The sequence below is a fragment of the Syngnathus scovelli genome, chromosome 2 (genome assembly GCF_024217435.2).
Source record: "Syngnathus scovelli strain Florida chromosome 2, RoL_Ssco_1.2, whole genome shotgun sequence".
NCBI classification, from domain to species: Eukaryota; Metazoa; Chordata; class Actinopteri; order Syngnathiformes; family Syngnathidae; genus Syngnathus; species Syngnathus scovelli.
This window is the reverse complement of record NC_090848.1, coordinates 8,320,035-8,337,792: the sequence shown is the minus strand read 5'-3', so window position 1 is coordinate 8,337,792 and position 17,758 is coordinate 8,320,035. Positions and strand designations below refer to the sequence as shown.

General features: G+C 43.0%; 1 protein-coding gene across 2 annotated transcripts; it reads left to right on the top strand.

Annotated features, from left to right (window-relative positions):
- Positions 1 to 481: 481 nt before the first annotated feature.
- kdm5c (lysine demethylase 5C) lies at positions 482 to 17,745 on the top strand. 2 transcript variants are annotated; one of them, XM_049752926.2, is made up of 29 exons: positions 482 to 925; positions 2,225 to 2,372; positions 4,146 to 4,223; positions 4,321 to 4,443; positions 4,588 to 4,758; positions 4,847 to 4,981; positions 7,271 to 7,327; positions 9,167 to 9,287; positions 9,354 to 9,652; positions 9,847 to 10,005; positions 10,108 to 10,227; positions 10,302 to 10,460; positions 11,021 to 11,202; positions 11,278 to 11,440; positions 11,527 to 11,646; positions 11,777 to 11,971; positions 12,112 to 12,297; positions 12,392 to 12,512; positions 12,602 to 12,749; positions 12,820 to 12,910; positions 13,370 to 13,752; positions 13,841 to 13,979; positions 14,068 to 14,247; positions 14,766 to 14,876; positions 14,953 to 15,669; positions 15,957 to 15,999; positions 16,083 to 16,282; positions 16,635 to 16,814; positions 16,971 to 17,745. In XM_049752926.2, exons 2-29 carry the CDS (start codon positions 2,229 to 2,231, stop codon positions 16,977 to 16,979), a joined length of 4,734 nt encoding a protein of 1,577 aa, XP_049608883.1. In that variant the 5' UTR covers positions 482 to 925; positions 2,225 to 2,228; the 3' UTR covers positions 16,980 to 17,745. The 2 variants fall into 2 exon arrangements, with proteins under 2 accessions (XP_049608883.1, XP_049608884.1); XM_049752927.2 differs by lacking the exon at positions 7,271 to 7,327 and having other exon boundaries at positions 483 to 925.
- Positions 17,746 to 17,758: the final 13 nt, after the last annotated feature.

Genomic DNA, 17,758 nt, shown 5'->3' with positions numbered 1-17,758 from the left:
TGGTTGTCATGTTTTATTCATTTCATATTCAAGCAGCGACTCTAGTAGTTTAGTAGTAGTTTAGCGTTCAGATAAAAGCATACAATTCCTATCACTGATGATTTTTTTTTCTCAGAGACTTTCGGGTCAGCAGCAGACAGCATTTTTTAATTTATAGTATTGTGCAGCCCTAATACATAAAGTAAAAGTGAAACCACATTGCACCGCTAAATGAAATATTAAAACAACTCGGTCAATTAATTTGTACGGTCTATCAACATGCACTATGAAGTTTACAGTGACCAGCTCACAAAATAAAGCATACGAAATGTAAAGTACAAGAACACACACTTTATACATCATTCTGTTGATAGGTGGAAATAAATGATCTTTGTTTCAAAGGTACAGGGAGTCGTTTTATGTTATTTTAAGACTATTTTCGGCGAAGGGGCGGTTGTAACTACAGCACGTTGTTGCTTTCCTACACGCCGTCGTGAATCGGCATACGTGCGCACTACTTCCAAAGAGCGAACGTAGTGGACTTGGGTTTGTGCTTCGGCCGTGAGAAAAAAAAAAGGGGAAAAAAAGCAAGATGGCGACTCGTCAAGAAAGATAGGATGGCCTGAAGGGAGTGAGTGATGGTGTTTGCCGGAAAAGGATTGCTAGCCACACTACAGTTATCAGTAACGATTCGGAGATAAAATGAAACGGATGCCTCGCGTCCATATTTCATGTGTTTTGTCAGAGTGGAGGACGTCTAGGGTGAATTGAAGCAAGCGGCCAACTTTGCTTGTAGCCGTTAGCAGCGCTAGCTCGCCAACGGCATCAAAGCACAGCTGGCATTCGTTAGCCAACCACCATCAGAGAGCAGCCAGCAGCCATCGCAACGAAACCAAGGAGAGCGGCCAGCGGTCCCGTCACAGCTCGGGACATCGAGGTGTCTACGGTCAGTCGACAGGCGCATAAGCCGACTCTGTGTGGTGTGAATGGTGCTCCAGAGGCGACTTTGCTTTTGTTACATAATGCCCAATTGCTGTGTTGACTTGGCCGCTGTCGTGAGGACACACGGAAGCCCCCCCTGCCAATGTTTGCTTAGTCTCATCTTTGAGCTAAGTAATGCTAACCAAGATGGTCCGACGGCAAAATCGGATCGGAGGCCTTAATGCTAATGTTAGCTCCGTTTGGCACCACCAATGTTTGAACAATAATAGACTTAAATTCAGTTCATTATCAAAGAAAATGTAGACAGTAGGACTTATAAAGTGAATTGCATAACACCAGAAGTCATGTTTATGGGTTGTTTTGACTGGAGTGGGTGGTCATCGTCTTGTGGTTTCAGGGGCAAACCCAAGCAGATCTTCTGCCACCAACATTGGTAGCAAGTCGGTGCAAGATAGACAACGTATTATATTCAGTGTCGGTTCTGCTTTTGACGATTAAGCTTTGATTTCTATACGTTATTTCAGAGCCGTTTTTAAAAAGTGCTCTATGAAAATTGATACCTTTGTGGCCTTGTTTTGGGTTCATGGCCTACACGCCATTGTTGAGGTTGAGGCTCAACAAACACGGATTGCACGAACATAATTGATTCAAGTCTAAATTCAATTGTACTGACCCCAAGTGTGAAGATTTTTAAGAAATTGTAATTCTGATCTGTCACTTTTCTCGACAACACATGTTGAGTGTTTCAAATATAAGGACCTGTGATTATGTATGATAACGAAAGATTTCTGTTGCAACGTTTCCTCCTCTCCACTTTTAAATTGTGTTGATTGATCAAAGAAAGTAAGTTCGTGTTGTTGTCTTGACTTGGTGAAGGGGAAATGCAGACACTTCCTCTTTAATCTGCTCATGTTTAGGGATAGAAATGGAACTGCTTCAAATTCCAAAGTTGTGCACTTTGTAGCTATGTGGCTCTCACTTGCTTCATTGTATCTTCCAATGGATGGTGACACAAAACAGGAATGCTTTGCGAACAGTTAAACTTGCTCAGGAATCTGTGTGGCTTTTTAAATGCTTACACTATTCTGTGGTTGAATACTTTTTAATTAGAAATTTTTAATGGAAAATTTTCCTGTTGCTATACTTTGTCTGCTTTTAAAATCCTAAATGAATTTGTTTTAAAAAAAATATATATATTAATTTGCAATCTATGGCCCATCATGTGTAGAACTACTATATTTGGGCCATTGCATGCATAAATGAAAATTCCAGAGTGAACAGATTTTTGTTTGATCTTTTTCAGGGCAATGGAAGGGGACGAGTTTGTTGCTCCTCCGGAGTGTCCAGTTTTTGAGCCGTCATGGGAGGAGTTCAAGGATCCTCTGGGCTACATCGCCAAAATACGTCCAATTGCAGAGAAGTCTGGAATCTGCAAAATTCGACCGCCACCAGTAAGTATTTGATCATTTGTGAAACTGAAAGAAAATATTTTTGCCGTTTATAGAAATTGTTCATCATGATATTGTCTAAATCCTTTGAGTTGTTAGGTTTTGATGAGTACATCAATCCCTCATTTGATATTGCTTAACAACAATAATTGTTTCATAAACAGTAAATCAGAAAAAGTTGTGTTGTAATGAAGTTAATGCAAAATGAAGTATAAGCCGATTTGATTAATCGATGGAGTAATCGATGGAATAATTAATAGTAAATCCCTACAGGTAATGGCCCTTCAAACATTGGTCAAAATAATCCAGATTTTTTATTTTTTTTGTTCTCCAACCATTTAATGCAGCTATACATATATGAAATGTAATCACATTCACTGTCCTTCAAAAGTAAATCTTACGTTTTACAAGCAATACTTAAAAATGGCAATAGAAGTTGCAGCACATTGATCTGGATGCATCGTAGCACTAATTTTACACACAAACAAAACTCTGTGTTTTGCTTAAAAAAAGCGTTCCTGTGTGGAGTTTGCATGTTCTCCCCGTGCCTGCGTGGTTTCCTCCAGGCACTCGACCTCGGTAACGCAGCAGTATGCAATGCAAAGTCTATGAAAAATATTATTTGAAAACACTAGCTCATAACGGCCACTCAGCCAGTTTTGCTGCATTGTTGTGGTTATTATCAAATTATCAACAGTGTGGTGCAGTTGTGGCTGCCTTTGTTTCATTTTCCTAGTAAAAAAAAAATCTTGATGTGGAATAACCAGCCTCGTAATGCTTGCAATACACGGTTCTGTCCTTTATTTTATGCGGCGGTCGTTCACGAACATAGACATTATACTGTTAAAGACCAGTTGTAGTCTTCTAGTTGAGCTAACTATTGTCAAAGCCCTGTTGTCGTCTTCTACTAGCTAACGTGTTCTTCACATACACGCATGTGTCGCACACACTCGCTTGCGATACTCCTGCCTCGTAAAATCCCACTGACAGACACAGCTGTGGTAGAAGGCCCAACTGGTTTACAAAAAATAGTGTTATACGGGCTGCTACTGAATAAAGAATTTGACCTCTATATAGCCCGTTTTATACAAGGACGCTTGTGGCAAAAAATTCCAAAATATTCTATCGACAGTGCCTTTTGTTTGGACGTATCTTAGGGTGTTGAATTTGCCAAACTTTGAACCCACTCTCCCGAGTGCAAAAGATCATTATATAAACATTGCTCTATTTGTACATAACTAAAAGAGAATGACGCACACAGAATTCTGCACAAAATCTTTTAGCATATAGGCACGGGTCACACCTTAAAGAAATGTAGCGATATAGCTGCAAAACACAGTTTTGACTCGACTGTATAAAATCTGTCAAAATCTGAAAAGTCGTTAAAACAATGCTTTTTTTGTTTTGACTTGGCAAGTGCAGAAGTGCCATACGAGTGCTCTATGGTGGCAGTGACTCATTTCATTTGTGAAACTGCTTCTTTCAAGCCTTGGTTCTAAGTCATCTATTCCTTTATCCCTCTGTGCACAATGTTTAGTATTAGTGCTGTTGATGAGTTGAGTGTTATCGTTCCACTAGAGAGGTCATGGAAGGAATTAAACTCCTACCACAAAGCATCACTACCTGAAATGTGGCCAATAAACGAAAAAGACAGCTGGTTAATTTTGAATAGTGTTTGGTGCTTCACTGACAGATTATTTTCACAAAGTGCTAGTTCCGTTTGATAAGGATGGCTCAAGACCGTATCGTTGACTAATGTTCTTATTCTGGCAATAGGACTGGCAACCACCATTTTCAGTGGAGCTGGATACGTTCCGATTCACGCCGCGCATCCAGAGGCTTAATGAACTGGAGGCAAGTCATTTATACACACTGCTTGATGTTGTTAGTTGAATTGAGTGATTGAAGGTTTCTTTCATAGTTGTTGTTCTTCATGCCTTTTCTCCCCCAGGCGGAGACAAGAGTGAAGCTTAATTATTTGGACCGCATTGCCAGGTTTTGGGAGATTCAGGCTTCCTCCTTGAAAATCCCGCACATCGAGAGGCGCATTCTTGATCTTTTCGGTCTCTCAAAGGTGAACTCTAATTATTTTTAGTTAAATTATGCATTGTTCTCTTTGCTTTGTACAGTTGTCCTGATCCGGTCATGTGATTGGAACATATGTCATTTTCTGTTTAATGAAACTGATTGGGGCATGCTTTGTGCCGTGGTCTTCCAGGTTGTGTCTGATGAAGGCGGTTTTGAGTTGGTCTGTAAAGAACGTCGCTGGGCCCGTGTGGCTCAAAGGCTGGGCTACCCTCCGGGCAAGAACATCGGGTCTCTTCTGCGCTCGCACTATGAGAGGATCGTCCACCCTTTTGAAATGTTCCACTCTGGTGCCAGCATGCCGGTAATGCTTTTTAACGCTCACCTACTTTTTCCTCCCTAATTAAACCAAAAAAATTATGTTCAAGTTTTGTCTTTGATGGATTTCGCAGCATTGCAAGCCAAAGCACTACGACGGCGAGGATGTGGATAAGGAGTACAAGCCCCACTCCATCCCCCTGCGTCAATCAGTGCAGCCATCCAAAATGAGCAGTTACGGGCGCCGAGCGAATCGCTGCCAGCCTGATGTAAGTCTAAGTGCTTTGTTGTCATAATCATTCTATAGTAAATTGCCTAACTATACGTTGAGGATTACATTTTCATGCCTCTAAATTGACTAACTTGTACGTGATTGTGTTAGGAACAAGTCACTTATCAAAGAAGCACAGTGCTTGTGTGAAAATGACATCACGCACAGTTTTAACAAACAGGACCTCAGTCTGCCCTGAACTGAAACAGCTAATTGTTCTTAATCACCAGTTTAATAGTTTCCTGTACATGTCATTGTTTTTTGTCAAGCTAACTTTCTAAGTTTCTAGGAACGCCATCAATTTGAGTGTGTTCCCCCCCCTGCTGAAACGCACGTTGGTTACATTATTCATGGATCTTGTTCGGGAAAGGGAACCGACAGTTTCATATTATGTCTGAAGTGTGTCAGAAAGGTTGCAGGACTGGAGTCACAAAATATATTTGAAATCCAAACTTAATTGTCCCCTTGGGAGTTATTACAGTCTAACACATCTTCCCAGTATTCTCTGCCAGAATTCCTCGACATCGCGATAATCACTGCCATGTAGATATTGTCCACATCTTCAAAACGGGTCCCCTTGATTGACCCACTTAAAGCCTGGGAAAAAGAAAACAACACTGAGCCAGGTCAGGCGAATAGTCATGTTGCTGCAGCACGGTGAAGAAATGTCAGTTGCTCAGGACGTCGTGAGCAGGCATGCAGTTACAAGTCAGCAACACGTTATATGACCTTTGGGTCACCCAGGGATCACTGAAGTTGGTATGCATACTCAAACTGCACATGCGCCAAGGAAGGTTTTCTCTGGCGGTCAGCAGAGTTTGTAGATGTACTGCTTGATTGTCTAGCCGAGCCTGCATTGAGGAGGAAAAAAAACCCACTTAATTTGGCTTTGAAAAATACTGGTCCTGTAACCTTTCTGACAACTGGTCTGAAGGCTTTGAAAAATACTGGTCCTGTAACCTTTCTGACAACTGGTCTGAAGGCTTTGTAAGATATTAGCGTTATACAGTGGTGCCCCCCCCCCCCCCCCTTCCTGACACAAAATATTTTGTTTGTGATGCAAGTTACGGGTATGGTCACAAATTATTATTTCAAGGCACCATTGTACATGTATTAAGAGCAACCAACAAACGTATATCATAGAGATCTATGAGTGTCAGAATATAATCGATCAATTGAATCGTCTTGATTGCGTCTTGGTTAATGGGCCACTGCATCAAGGGAATTCTGGAGACCCCTTCTCCAAAAAAAAAAAAAAAAACCACTTTTCTTTGGTTAATCATATGGCAAGTTATGTCAGTCCATGATGATGAGCCATCATTGTTCAATGATGGTGGACAACAAATACTGCAGCTGCCTATTGCTCTCACTTGCAAGCCACCCTGCCTCTATTGGTTCAGTTTCATTTTGTCATCTGCCTGAAGGTCTCCATTGCATCAGTTACATGGCAGTCTTCCATCTTGTCCTGATGCTGCTGTGTTGCTGTTAACTGTCTGTCCTTGTGTGTGTGTGTGTCTGCACTATGTGACTGTGCAATCAGGGCGCATCCCAGCTTGCTTTGCTGCCATCCTGCAATCCACCTGTGCCTTAACCTGCCATTGTTACTGTCTGCTTATTACTGGGTTGCTTTCCCCTCAACTACTTTCATGAACGGAGATTTGTATCTAATTAAGATAACTTAAGCAGTAATAGAGGAGGTTTCATTCAAATAACATTTTTACCACAAGCCCATCTTGACTTATTGGCAATGAAATTCTTATAATATAGTGTACTTGCACTGCAACCAATGCTTTAAAGAATAAATTGTTGATTATTTTTTCTTAATAAATGAATTGGATAAAAATAAATGTTTCCCTTCATTCAAAAACAGGACATTATTTTAAATTGGCAGTGCAGAAAATACAGAAACATTATGATTCAGTTTCTGGTTTCATCTAAAACGTAAAAAGAAAATGGGCAAATATGTTGTTGATTGATTTACAAAGTCAAAGCAGATGTTTGCAAATGTCTTAATTTGGTTAAACATAAGTCTGCTTTCATGAAGCACTGCAAAAATCTGACAGTCTTTACTGTTGAGAATTTGGGCCGTTAAGTTAAACAAGGTCCCAAATGATTAATTGATCGTAAAACTATTCCTTATAAGAGATGATGACGATTGAAGAGAAATGGACAAGAGTCTCAACAATCCAATTTTTCACCACGGCTCCAGCTCCTCCCTGACTGTCCCTCCTGCCCTCTTCTTCCTCCTGGCTTAGTTTATTGTTGCTGTTGTTGTGTCCCCTTGCAGGGTCCGGAGGATCCCAACCCTCATCCTCTCACCACTGGCTCTCAACTCATCTCAGCGGTACTGCCTCTTGAGCATATGAGCTCACCCTCAGCCCCTACTCTTTTCTTCTTTTGCTTCCCGCTGCACAATTCCTAGCAATCACATGCATTGTTTAACAAAAATAGTGTCACTAACCACTTAAACATTTTCATAAACACACATTTAACTCACACTTGAGTTGGGATGCCACGCATTAGGGTGGCTCTTTCTGACAGATTGGTGTGCACGGTGATATTGTAATACTGTTCTGTAGTAGAATCAAATTTGAACTTGTAATTTTCCTGATTTATCTGCCCAATGGATGTGCTGCAATTTCCAGGACTTCAGTATAAGGGCTGTTTTGGGGGTTTTGAATTGGTAGCCCTGTCTTCTATTCAGACGCCTCTGTGATTAAGTGCTGTATAACTAATTTTGACTTGACTTCGCTTGCCGTATACACCACCTGAATGGTTGTGTAGTTTTGTCCTGCTAACCAATCAACAATGATCAAATAACGGCTCATGCAGCTTGTACTTAGTCGGGGCTTAAAACATCTCCCATAAGGCTATCAAGAGTGGCTTTGCTGGTGCTAAGAAAAAGTGTAACATCATGTCTGTTCAGAATAAAAGGTTGCCTTTTGACTCTCATCAAATATTTGTACGCCAGACAGGGAAGGGGAAAAACAGGGCTGGTGTTTATTTTATTTGCACACATTTGTTGCATAGCCTGTTTTTCTGCACGTAGTGGGTTTTTTTGGCACATTTCTAAATACCTTTCATCAGTTTGTGTGTCTCATTGCTTTTTAAACCATTGTCTATCTGTGTGCTGCTGAGTTCATTAGAGTATTCGTGTTGTTTAGCGGTGTATTAGTTGACTAATTGGACATGTGATATATTTGGATGGTATTCAATTAAACCTTTTCCATCTTTATAAAATGATTTGTGCAAACGTTTTGGGAAAAAAAATACATTTCATGTATTCACAACTTTATATTTTGGAAAGGCACACACCTGTCTAGATTCTGTCCAGCATATGATTGCATGTCAAAGCACAAACCAAGCGCAAAGGTAAAGAAATTTCCTGTAGACTTAAGACTCGGGATTGGCCCAAGGCACACATCTGGAGACAAGCACAGAACAATGTTTGCTGTTTCGAAGCTTCCAATGAGCAAAGTGGCAGAATGGAAGAGGTTTTGAACCACCATCTCTTCCGAGAGCTGGTCCTTTATCTCTGTGGCAAGAATTTTCCAGAAACCTAACCACACAAATGTACATGACAGCATGCTTGGCATTTGCACAAAGTGAAAAGAAGGATTCTTAGACCGCATGAGAATTTTGAGGGGAACATTTTTGATTCCATTTTAGAATGCGTCTAACAAGGTGGAAACATGTAAGTTCAGTGATTACTTTCTGGATGCGGATTTGTTGAAATTGTGCAAGCGTAAACATGATTTTGCGACATATCAAATGGCATTTTGTTGCTTTTGAATTGCGTTCTGGAAATGGAAGATGGTGTTAAATTTACAGTGTGTCATAGTTTTAAACAAATACTTTGCAGTACAAGACTGATTTGATTGAATCGCACCTCCTTTGTGCCACATGGCATCTTTCCATGTTGAATGAATTCAAAGTGGTTTTGTGAATCATTAGTGTGCTATTTATGGTTGTACCTTATTTTGAATTTGTATTTTGATGCTGGGTCGTAACTTTCACGCTTTCCTTAATGTCTAACTTTGCTAGAATAACCCCCTTTTGCACTGCTTGTGCTCTTGATTTTTGTCTGCATTAGGTCACATTGCTTTGCTCTGTGTGCTTTGGAGAGCATCGGCAGTCTGTCCATTCGATCATAATGATTGTACTTCTACTTACCTATTTTCAGCCCGAACCTACCGAGGAAGACATAGAGAAGAACCCAGAGTTGAAGAAGCTGCAGATCTATGGCGCCGGGCCCAAGATGATGGGACTTGGACTCATGGCACGGGACCGATATAGGAAGAAGGGTAAGGGGATGCATTGACGTAAATCCTGCATGCGTTCCGAGGATTACTTTGAATCCTTTCTTCCAGATGAACTGCCTCAAACTGTGACCGTCATGGACTGCCCAGCACCTGCTGCTGGGGTGACCTGTGCAAAAGGGGAGCCTCCGGTTCCACAGGACGGACAGACTGAAGAGTGCTCAGCCACCCCCCAGGTCCCTCCTGCCACCGTCACGGTCAAAACAGAGGTCAAGCCGGAAGTGAAGACCGAAGTAAAGAAAGAGGAATTGGAGGAGCATCTTCGCAAAGAAAGTCGCCAACATCTTACCGATGGTCCATGCACCAAAATGACCATGAGGCTACGACGTAACCTCAACAACATGCAAAGTGTAAGTACCGTATTTTCCGCTCCATAAGTTGCACTTAAAAGTCTTTAATTTTCTCAAAAACCGAAGGTGTACCTTTTAATAAGGTGCGCTTTTTGTGTAGACCAGCACAATCAAGTGCTTTTTGGATATTGGAGCGTTTTAAACTAAAATGTGCCCATTTCTCTCTGAACACTGAAATCTTTGTTCGGTCAAAGGTGGATTCATTTGTGTGTCGGATGTGTGGTCGCGGAGATGACGACGAGAAACTCTTGCTCTGTGATGGTTGTGATGACAACTACCACACGTTCTGTCTGCTGCCCCCGCTCGCTGATCTTCCCAAAAGCAACTGGCGATGCCCAAAGTGTGTTGCGGAAGTAAGTTGTAGTAGTTTAAAATAAAAAGAAAGCTTCTGTCCTGTATGTGAGTGTCCCAACTGATAAAACGTATTCCTTCCTGATGGCCACGCGTCTTTGCAGGAGTGCAAGAAGCCTTCGGAAGCGTTTGGTTTTGAACAAGCAACTCGCGAGTACAGTCTGCAAAGTTTTGGGGAGATGGCTGACGCATTCAAAGCCGATTACTTCAACATGCCTGTCCATGTAAGCACACTCGCACGTTTCTGCTGCCATCATGAGAGCGAGAGAGAGGTCATCTGTGTGTTCTTCCCTTGTAGATGGTTCCCACCGAGCTTGTGGAGAGGGAGTTCTGGAGGTTGGTTAGCAGCATCGAGGAGGATGTGACTGTAGAGTATGGAGCAGACATCCACTCCAAAGAGTTTGGCAGCGGCTTCCCGATGAACAACGGCAAGAGGATTCTGACAAAAGAGGAGGAGGTGCGCTTGCTTGTGATATGCTACAGTGCTCTGCCTATGGCTCCTGCTAAGAAAACCAAAACTTAAGCCATTTAGAACTTAAGAATCACATTTCCAGTTCAACTTCAAACTATTTTGGAATGTCCTGGAGGCCTTTCAATTTTACTAGTAAAATATGAGTCAACTTAAGAATCACATTTCCAGTTCAACTTCAAATATCTAGCATTTTGTTTATCTGAAGTCTATACAAGTCTGTCAAATGTGAAGTTAGGCTAAATATTTTGGAATGTCCTGGAGGCCTTTGAATTTTACTACTAAAATATGAATCAATTATTCTCCAGACAGTCTGGAATACAAGTAGAAGCCACTGTCAAATGTGAAGTTAGGCTAAATATTTTGGAATGTCCTGGAGGCCTTTGAATTTTACTACTAAAATATGAATCAATTATTCTCCAGACAGTCTGGAATACAAGTAGAAGCCACAAGAGTAACCCACACTCAATGAATACACTAGTGCTACATTATGTAAGCTGAGGCAAACTCCTAAGTGCTTCATGATGTTCAACTTGTGCGCCTGTCAGGACTACGCCCGCAGTGGCTGGAACTTGAACGTGATGCCCGTGCTGGAGCAGTCTCTCCTGTGCCACATTAATGGCGATATCTCTGGCATGAAGGTGCCCTGGCTTTATGTTGGCATGGTATTCTCTGCTTTCTGCTGGCACATTGAAGATCACTGGAGCTACTCCATCAACTACCTGCACTGGTACAGGGCACGCTGTTTTTTTTTATTTTTATATGATTTTGGATCTTGTATGCTGACATGCTTGATCATCTTCAGGGGCGAACCTAAAACCTGGTATGGAGTTCCTTCAGTAGCTGCTGAGCGACTAGAGGAGGTGATGAAGAAATTGACTCCAGAGTTATTCGAGTTCCAGCCTGACCTCTTGCACCAGTTGGTCACTATCATGAACCCAAACATCCTCATGGCTCACGGTGTACCGGTCAGTGTCTCAATGTGCACGTTCTCTTGCCTCAAAGTGACCATTTATGACGTATTTTTTTTGATTGGAATACTTTGAATTGACAGGTTGTCAGGACCAACCAGTGTGCCGGCGAGTTTGTCATCACCTTCCCCAGAGCATACCACAGTGGTTTCAACCAGGGATATAATTTTGCAGAAGCAGTCAACTTCTGTACAGCTGACTGGGTAAGTGTCCTAATGCTAGGTTCAAATCTATAACGGCATTAGTAACGCCGTTAGTTCCAACACTGTGCAGTTTTGGAAACATGAGACTTGACAATCAGGATGACCCTGTTATTTTGTTTGTGTTCTAAAGCTACCTGCTGGTCGTTCCTGCATCGAGCACTATCGACGTCTGCGGCGGTATTGCGTCTTCTCTCACGAAGAGCTCACTTGTAAAATGGCAGCCTGTCCAGAGAAACTGGATCTCAACCTTGCTGCTGCAACACACCGGGAAATGTTTATTATTGTTCAGGAAGAGAGAAAGCTGCGAAAGGCTCTGATGGAAAGGGTAAGAGTTGCCAGACATTATATTAATGTCTTTTTGGCATCATTTTTTTTTTTAAAGCTTTTATTTTCTGTTATTTGATTTTATAGCAAAGCAACAGCAAGCACTACTGACTAATCTCTAAAAATATCCTCTGTATGCAGGGCATCACTGAAGCGGAACGCGAGGCCTTTGAGCTGTTACCTGATGATGAGCGACAATGTGACAAATGCAAGACAACATGTTTCCTCTCAGCACTAGCTTGTTCAAGCTGCCCCGAGAGTTTGGTGTGTCTGTATCACACTCAGGATCTGTGCAACTGCCCCACTGACAAACTATACCTCAGGTACCTATTCTTTGGGGACTCTTGACAATAGAATTCTGTTTTATCATCATAGGCTACACTTGCAGAATTGCCATTTTGCTGTGCCTCTTTGCAGGTACAGATACACCCTGGATGAGTTGTTGGCCATGTTACACCGCCTAAAAGTTCGCTCAGAGTCCTTCGATTCATGGGCCAACAGAGTAAAAGAGGCGCTTGAGCAAGAGGATGGAAATAAGATAGGTAGGAAGCCAGCACTCAATTGTTTTTCGAGGATTTCTACAGAAACATTAGAATCAAGTCAAAATACGTGCTATTTCATTCAATCCCAGGAATTGATTACTTGGAGACACTCAAGACGGAAGCAGCTGAAAGAAAGTTCCCAGACAATGAACTTCTTCGTAAACTCAACACTGTTCTCAAAGACATTGAGCACTGCCAACAGAAGAGCACTGAACTCCTTGCTGACTCAAACACCAGGTGAGATGAAGGAAACTCGGCGTGCATGTAATTAGTCATACCAGAACATTTACTCATTCTTGTGTTTCAGTGCCACAAAAATGACTTTGGCGGAGCTGAAATCCCTGATCGAGACTATGCAAAACTTGCCCTGTGTGATGCGTCAGCTGGAGGACGTGCAGGTGTTTGTAGAATCTATTATTACATCGATATTCAGAATACAATTTTACTTGAATTAGTGTATTGGTCTTTCAATTATTTTTTACAGTGTATTTATTGTCAGTTATTTTTATTCTGTATTATTTAGTGACTTGAAAACAACTAAGCAACAGGCAAGCAATAGCACACAAGAAAGAATGGTCATTGTTTTACAAAGTAAAAGCAGAGGTTTGTAAATGGCTTGTTTTGATCAAACAAAAGATCTGTCTGAAATCAGAGGATATAGACAATCCTTAGCTAAAAATCTCTTATTATTATAATATGAGGCAATCAATTTGATAATTCATTTGTTGTCGATTAATAAATTCATTTTGGCACCTCGCCTTTTTTTTTTTTATATATATATAATTGGCTTACAACTTAAAATAAACAAAAAAAAAATCAACCAGGTTGCTTCATCCAGCGACATTTTTCCCCTTTAGGCGGTTCTGCAGCTGGTGAGTGATTATCAGAGCCGAGCTCAGGAGTTGATCAACGAGCGCGACTGGAGGCGGAACAATACACCAGCAGAGCTGTTGCAGACGTTGCTGGAGCAGGGAACTCAGCTGCCCGTCCTAGTGCCCGAGTGTAATCTGCTTCAAGGCCTTCAAGAGTTAGGACGATGGCTGGCAGAAGTCAGGCGCACCTTGGGCACCGAGGGGGCCGAGAGGCCAGAGGTCACGTTGGCAGTGTTGAGGAATTTAATTGAGGCGGGCTGCAACGTGCCTCAGAGCGCGTCTGTGGATACGGCTATGGCAGAACTGCAGGAGCTACTCACGATTGCGGAGCGCTGGGAGGAGAAAGCGCAGATCTGTCTTGAACAAAGGTAGGCAGCAAATACAACAAAGGAGTAGGGGCGGACAACACGTCACATCCAGTTGTCCCTGTTTTCAACTCACCCATTGTCCCAACAGGCAAAAGCACCCTCTGTCAACACTGGAGGCGATTGTGAATGAGGCCCAGCTTATTCCTGTCAAGTTGCCTAACATTCAAGCTTTACAGGGCTGTCTAAGCCGTGCGCGTGCTTGGGTAACAGACCTGGAGGAAATCCAGGTAAAATTGCATCATTGTCTCTTCATGCGTTTAGCGTTATTTGGTCTTGTCAAAGTCCTCTCTGAGACTTTTTGGCAACTTGTCATAGAATGGGGAGCATTACCCATGCCTGGATGACCTGGAGGGCCTGGTGGCCGTTGGAAGGGACCTGCCCGTCTTCATGGAGGAGCTGCGACAGCTGGAGTTTCAGGTGGCCAGCGCTCATTCCTGGAGGGACAAGGCCTCCAAGACCTTCTTGAAGAAGAGCAGTCAGCACAGCCTGCTCGAGGTGCACCATTAAAGCAACACGAGCAAACTTGATTGAAATGTTGACCAAGTCGGCAGGTTTGCCCAGCTACTTTTCTTTAGTGTCCGACGGTTGGCTACTGGTTTTGCGGGGATTCAGAATTTAAATTGGCATTGCTGTGTTGAAGATGGTACAACAAAAATGCGCATGAGCTTTCACACACAAAAATTTGCCTTCAGGTTTTGACCTGAACCAAGCCCTAACCAGGTACTGCCAAGTTTTACACTGTATACAGTAGTGTATTATTTCACAATACTGAAGCAATATTTATAATTTTATGTGTACCTGCGAATGAAATCGTTGCATGCGCTCTGTTGCCAAAATCCATGCAAGTGATGTACTAAGCACGCTGGGTACAATCAATGAATAAATAGGCTTAGGCAGATTCTCACAATATGCACACAGTACCCAGGACTCATTGCTTATCCCCTGAATAGTGTTCCTTACCAACGTACGGTAAACGTTGTCGAATGTAAAGAACACCCAATTTTGGTCTGCAGGTGTTGTGTCCATGCGCTAAAAGGAGACATGGCAAAACGGAGGACACGGACGACCCTGATACAAACACTCTGGGCCTTTCTGCTCAAGACCTTAGAGACCCTGCGGCTATTGTGAGTTTGCCGCACAACATTGGCCTTGCGGCTGTGCGAGTCTTCAATCTGCGCATCTGAACTCGTGTTGTTCTAGGTGATGGCATTCAAAGAAGGGGAGCACCGGGAGAAAGAGGCACTACTGAGGCTACAAAAAGTCAACATGGCGAAGATAGGACGTGACGCAGGAGGTGACAAGGAAGCGAAGGGGACGTCAGATGACCTCATGGAAACGGACTCGGCAAACTCTGTCAAAGAGAATGGGAACCACCCTGGCTCCTCTGTTCAGACTGTGTGCGTGTGCGCTGGTCAGCCGCGTACACCTCAGTTGCGCTGCCACCTTTGCAAGGACTGGTTCCACGGTGGCTGTGTTCCTTTCCCCTCGCTGTTGCCCTCTTGTGGACCGCCGGGCAACCCACGCTGCTGGTGGGACTGGGACTCACGTTTTCTGTGTCCGCGGTGCCAGCGCTCGCGCCGCCCCCGTCTGGAGACTATCTTGGCGTTACTGGTAGCCTTGCAGCGGTTGCCCGTGCGCCTGCCCGAGGGCGAGGCGCTGCAGTGTCTCACAGAGCGAGCCATAACATGGCAGGGTCGCGCCAAGGAGGCACTGGAGACCCCTGAGCTGCAGCGGGCCCTTCAGACGCTGCAAGAACTCAAAGAAACCCTCCGTTGTGACAAAGAGGAGGAAAGTGAGCAGAAAGATGCAGACTCCAACTCAGTCATTGTTTTGTCCGACTCGGAGGGAGGTGAAGGAGAGGACGGAATCATCGATCTGACGGACGATTCCCCTAAAAAGAAATCCAATGGCATTGAGGTACACCCTAAACCACAAGCAAAATGCCAGTGTATTATGGTTGAAGTGCAACATTTATACTGTATTGTAATACATTGAATGAATCTTAACCACTTTGGTGACCACAACCGCAGAGTTAAATGACATCAGTCAGATAAAAGCACTGCTATATCGCTCCATATCGCTCTGATTTATTTTGCAGACCGCCAAAATGAGGCTCAAAGAGACCAGTATGAATCTTTGTAAATGGGCTTTGAAAGGTTTATTTTCTGTTTTCTTTGTGTGATGAGACGCTTGTTTTCCCGCAGACCACTCGAGAGAACGGCATTAGCAAGAAATCTGGCATCACTGGTAAGCCGGCACGTCAGACCACTCGCCGATGCCCCTTGGCGACCGACCAATGTTGAAGGCGTTGGTTTGCTCTGCTCGCTCAGGTGTGGGCGATCTGCTGCCGCTGCTCCCCGAGCTCAAAGGTCAGGTGGTGCAGCTTTCATCGACCACCAGAGAGCGACTGGAGGGGCTGCAGCTGGATGGAGATCTGCTGGAGGTCTCTCTGGATCAGATGGACACCATAAGCAGAGTCCTGCAAGCGGCCTCTGATCCGCCTGTGGCGACACTATGCACACTTATTAAGGTTAGTACTATAAAAATTGCACTAAATAGAGCCACAAAAATTGAAATAAATATTGGGTAGCATTTTCCACCCATATTGCCCAGCCCTACGTGCATTACGTTTAAAAAAGAAAAAAAAAAGCTGTCCAGTTTATTTGACTTTTTCACATCCTCTTTTTAAATGTAGGTTAAAAATAAAAATGCCTAAATTCAGCCTTTTTTTATTGTCTCGCTCTCCTGGTCCTTGTTTTAATAGTAAAAAAAAAAAATTCAACATGTATCCATCAATCTTGCCAGGGGGTGATTGTTGTTGTTCTACGTGCCAAAAGGGACTAATAACGTATAACTTGATACATATAATATCATGCTCACAGATGGAACTTGAAGAGCAGCAGCGAAACAGTCGAGGTCGTATTAAGGACTCCAAGAGAAAGCGAAAGAGCCACCGAGGAAGCGGCGCCAATACGGACGGCGTCGGAGCGGCTCTGCCGGATGTGCCGGACTCAAAGAAAACATGCCCCTCCCCTCACCTGCCCGCCGACACTCATACAGAGGTACATCTGCCTGCTTTTCTTCAAAATCGGTATTGGAGTCAACTGACTTGATTCATTCTTCCACGCCTCATCAAAGCAGAACTCACTGAAGTAATCATCCTTGACTCAACATTTTGGAACAAAATGAAGATGTTTTTTGTGCGTATTTTCTGACAGATTCTGTGAAGGGTAGACGTTGGCTCTGCCAAAGACATTGAGGGAGGAGACTGACAAAAGAAAGATGCAGGACATCCACCCACCACACAACATCATCTCTCAACCTTGTACACTCCCTCCACATGAATCCGACTTCCTGTCCCTCAAGAGGTTCTCGTTCCTGGAATGAGTTTCTCCCGTCAGCTCCCAAGACAGTTGGAAAATGTGGGACTTCCTGTGATAGAAGTTTGTGTGGTCTATCTAGAGTTGTCTCCCAGGTAAGTTGGTATGTTTTGTTACCCCCAATGTGTTAAGTGGAAGCCCTCTACCCCTGTTCTCGAGCTCCACGGATAAGCTATTTGGGTTCGTTTGGATTCCATGAGGCCACGACACGGACATGCGGCGCAACCTTGATGACTTTTATTTTTGTAGTCATACTGAAGCTCGTTTTGGCAACAGGCAGAACTGGTGACGTTGTTTTGGGAAGTGTTTAAAACAGGCATTCATGTTTTTGGTGCTACTTTCCCAAAATGGACACTGTCTGACCCCAGAGCAGAGCTGATGTCGGTCATTCTCTCAGTTCCACTTCCTTCATTTGCAAAGTTAAGGTAACTTTACTGTAACTCACTTTATTTCTCTATTTCAAACAATATTCTTCTTGTTATTGTTATTATTATTATTATTATTGCAGAGAGACACTGTTATCATTTGTGTAAAAACTTTTTATTTGAATGTTGCCTTTGTTTCTTTTCACTCTTGCTAGAAAAATAAAGGTTTAGAATTGTTTAGGAAAAAATGAGTGATTATTT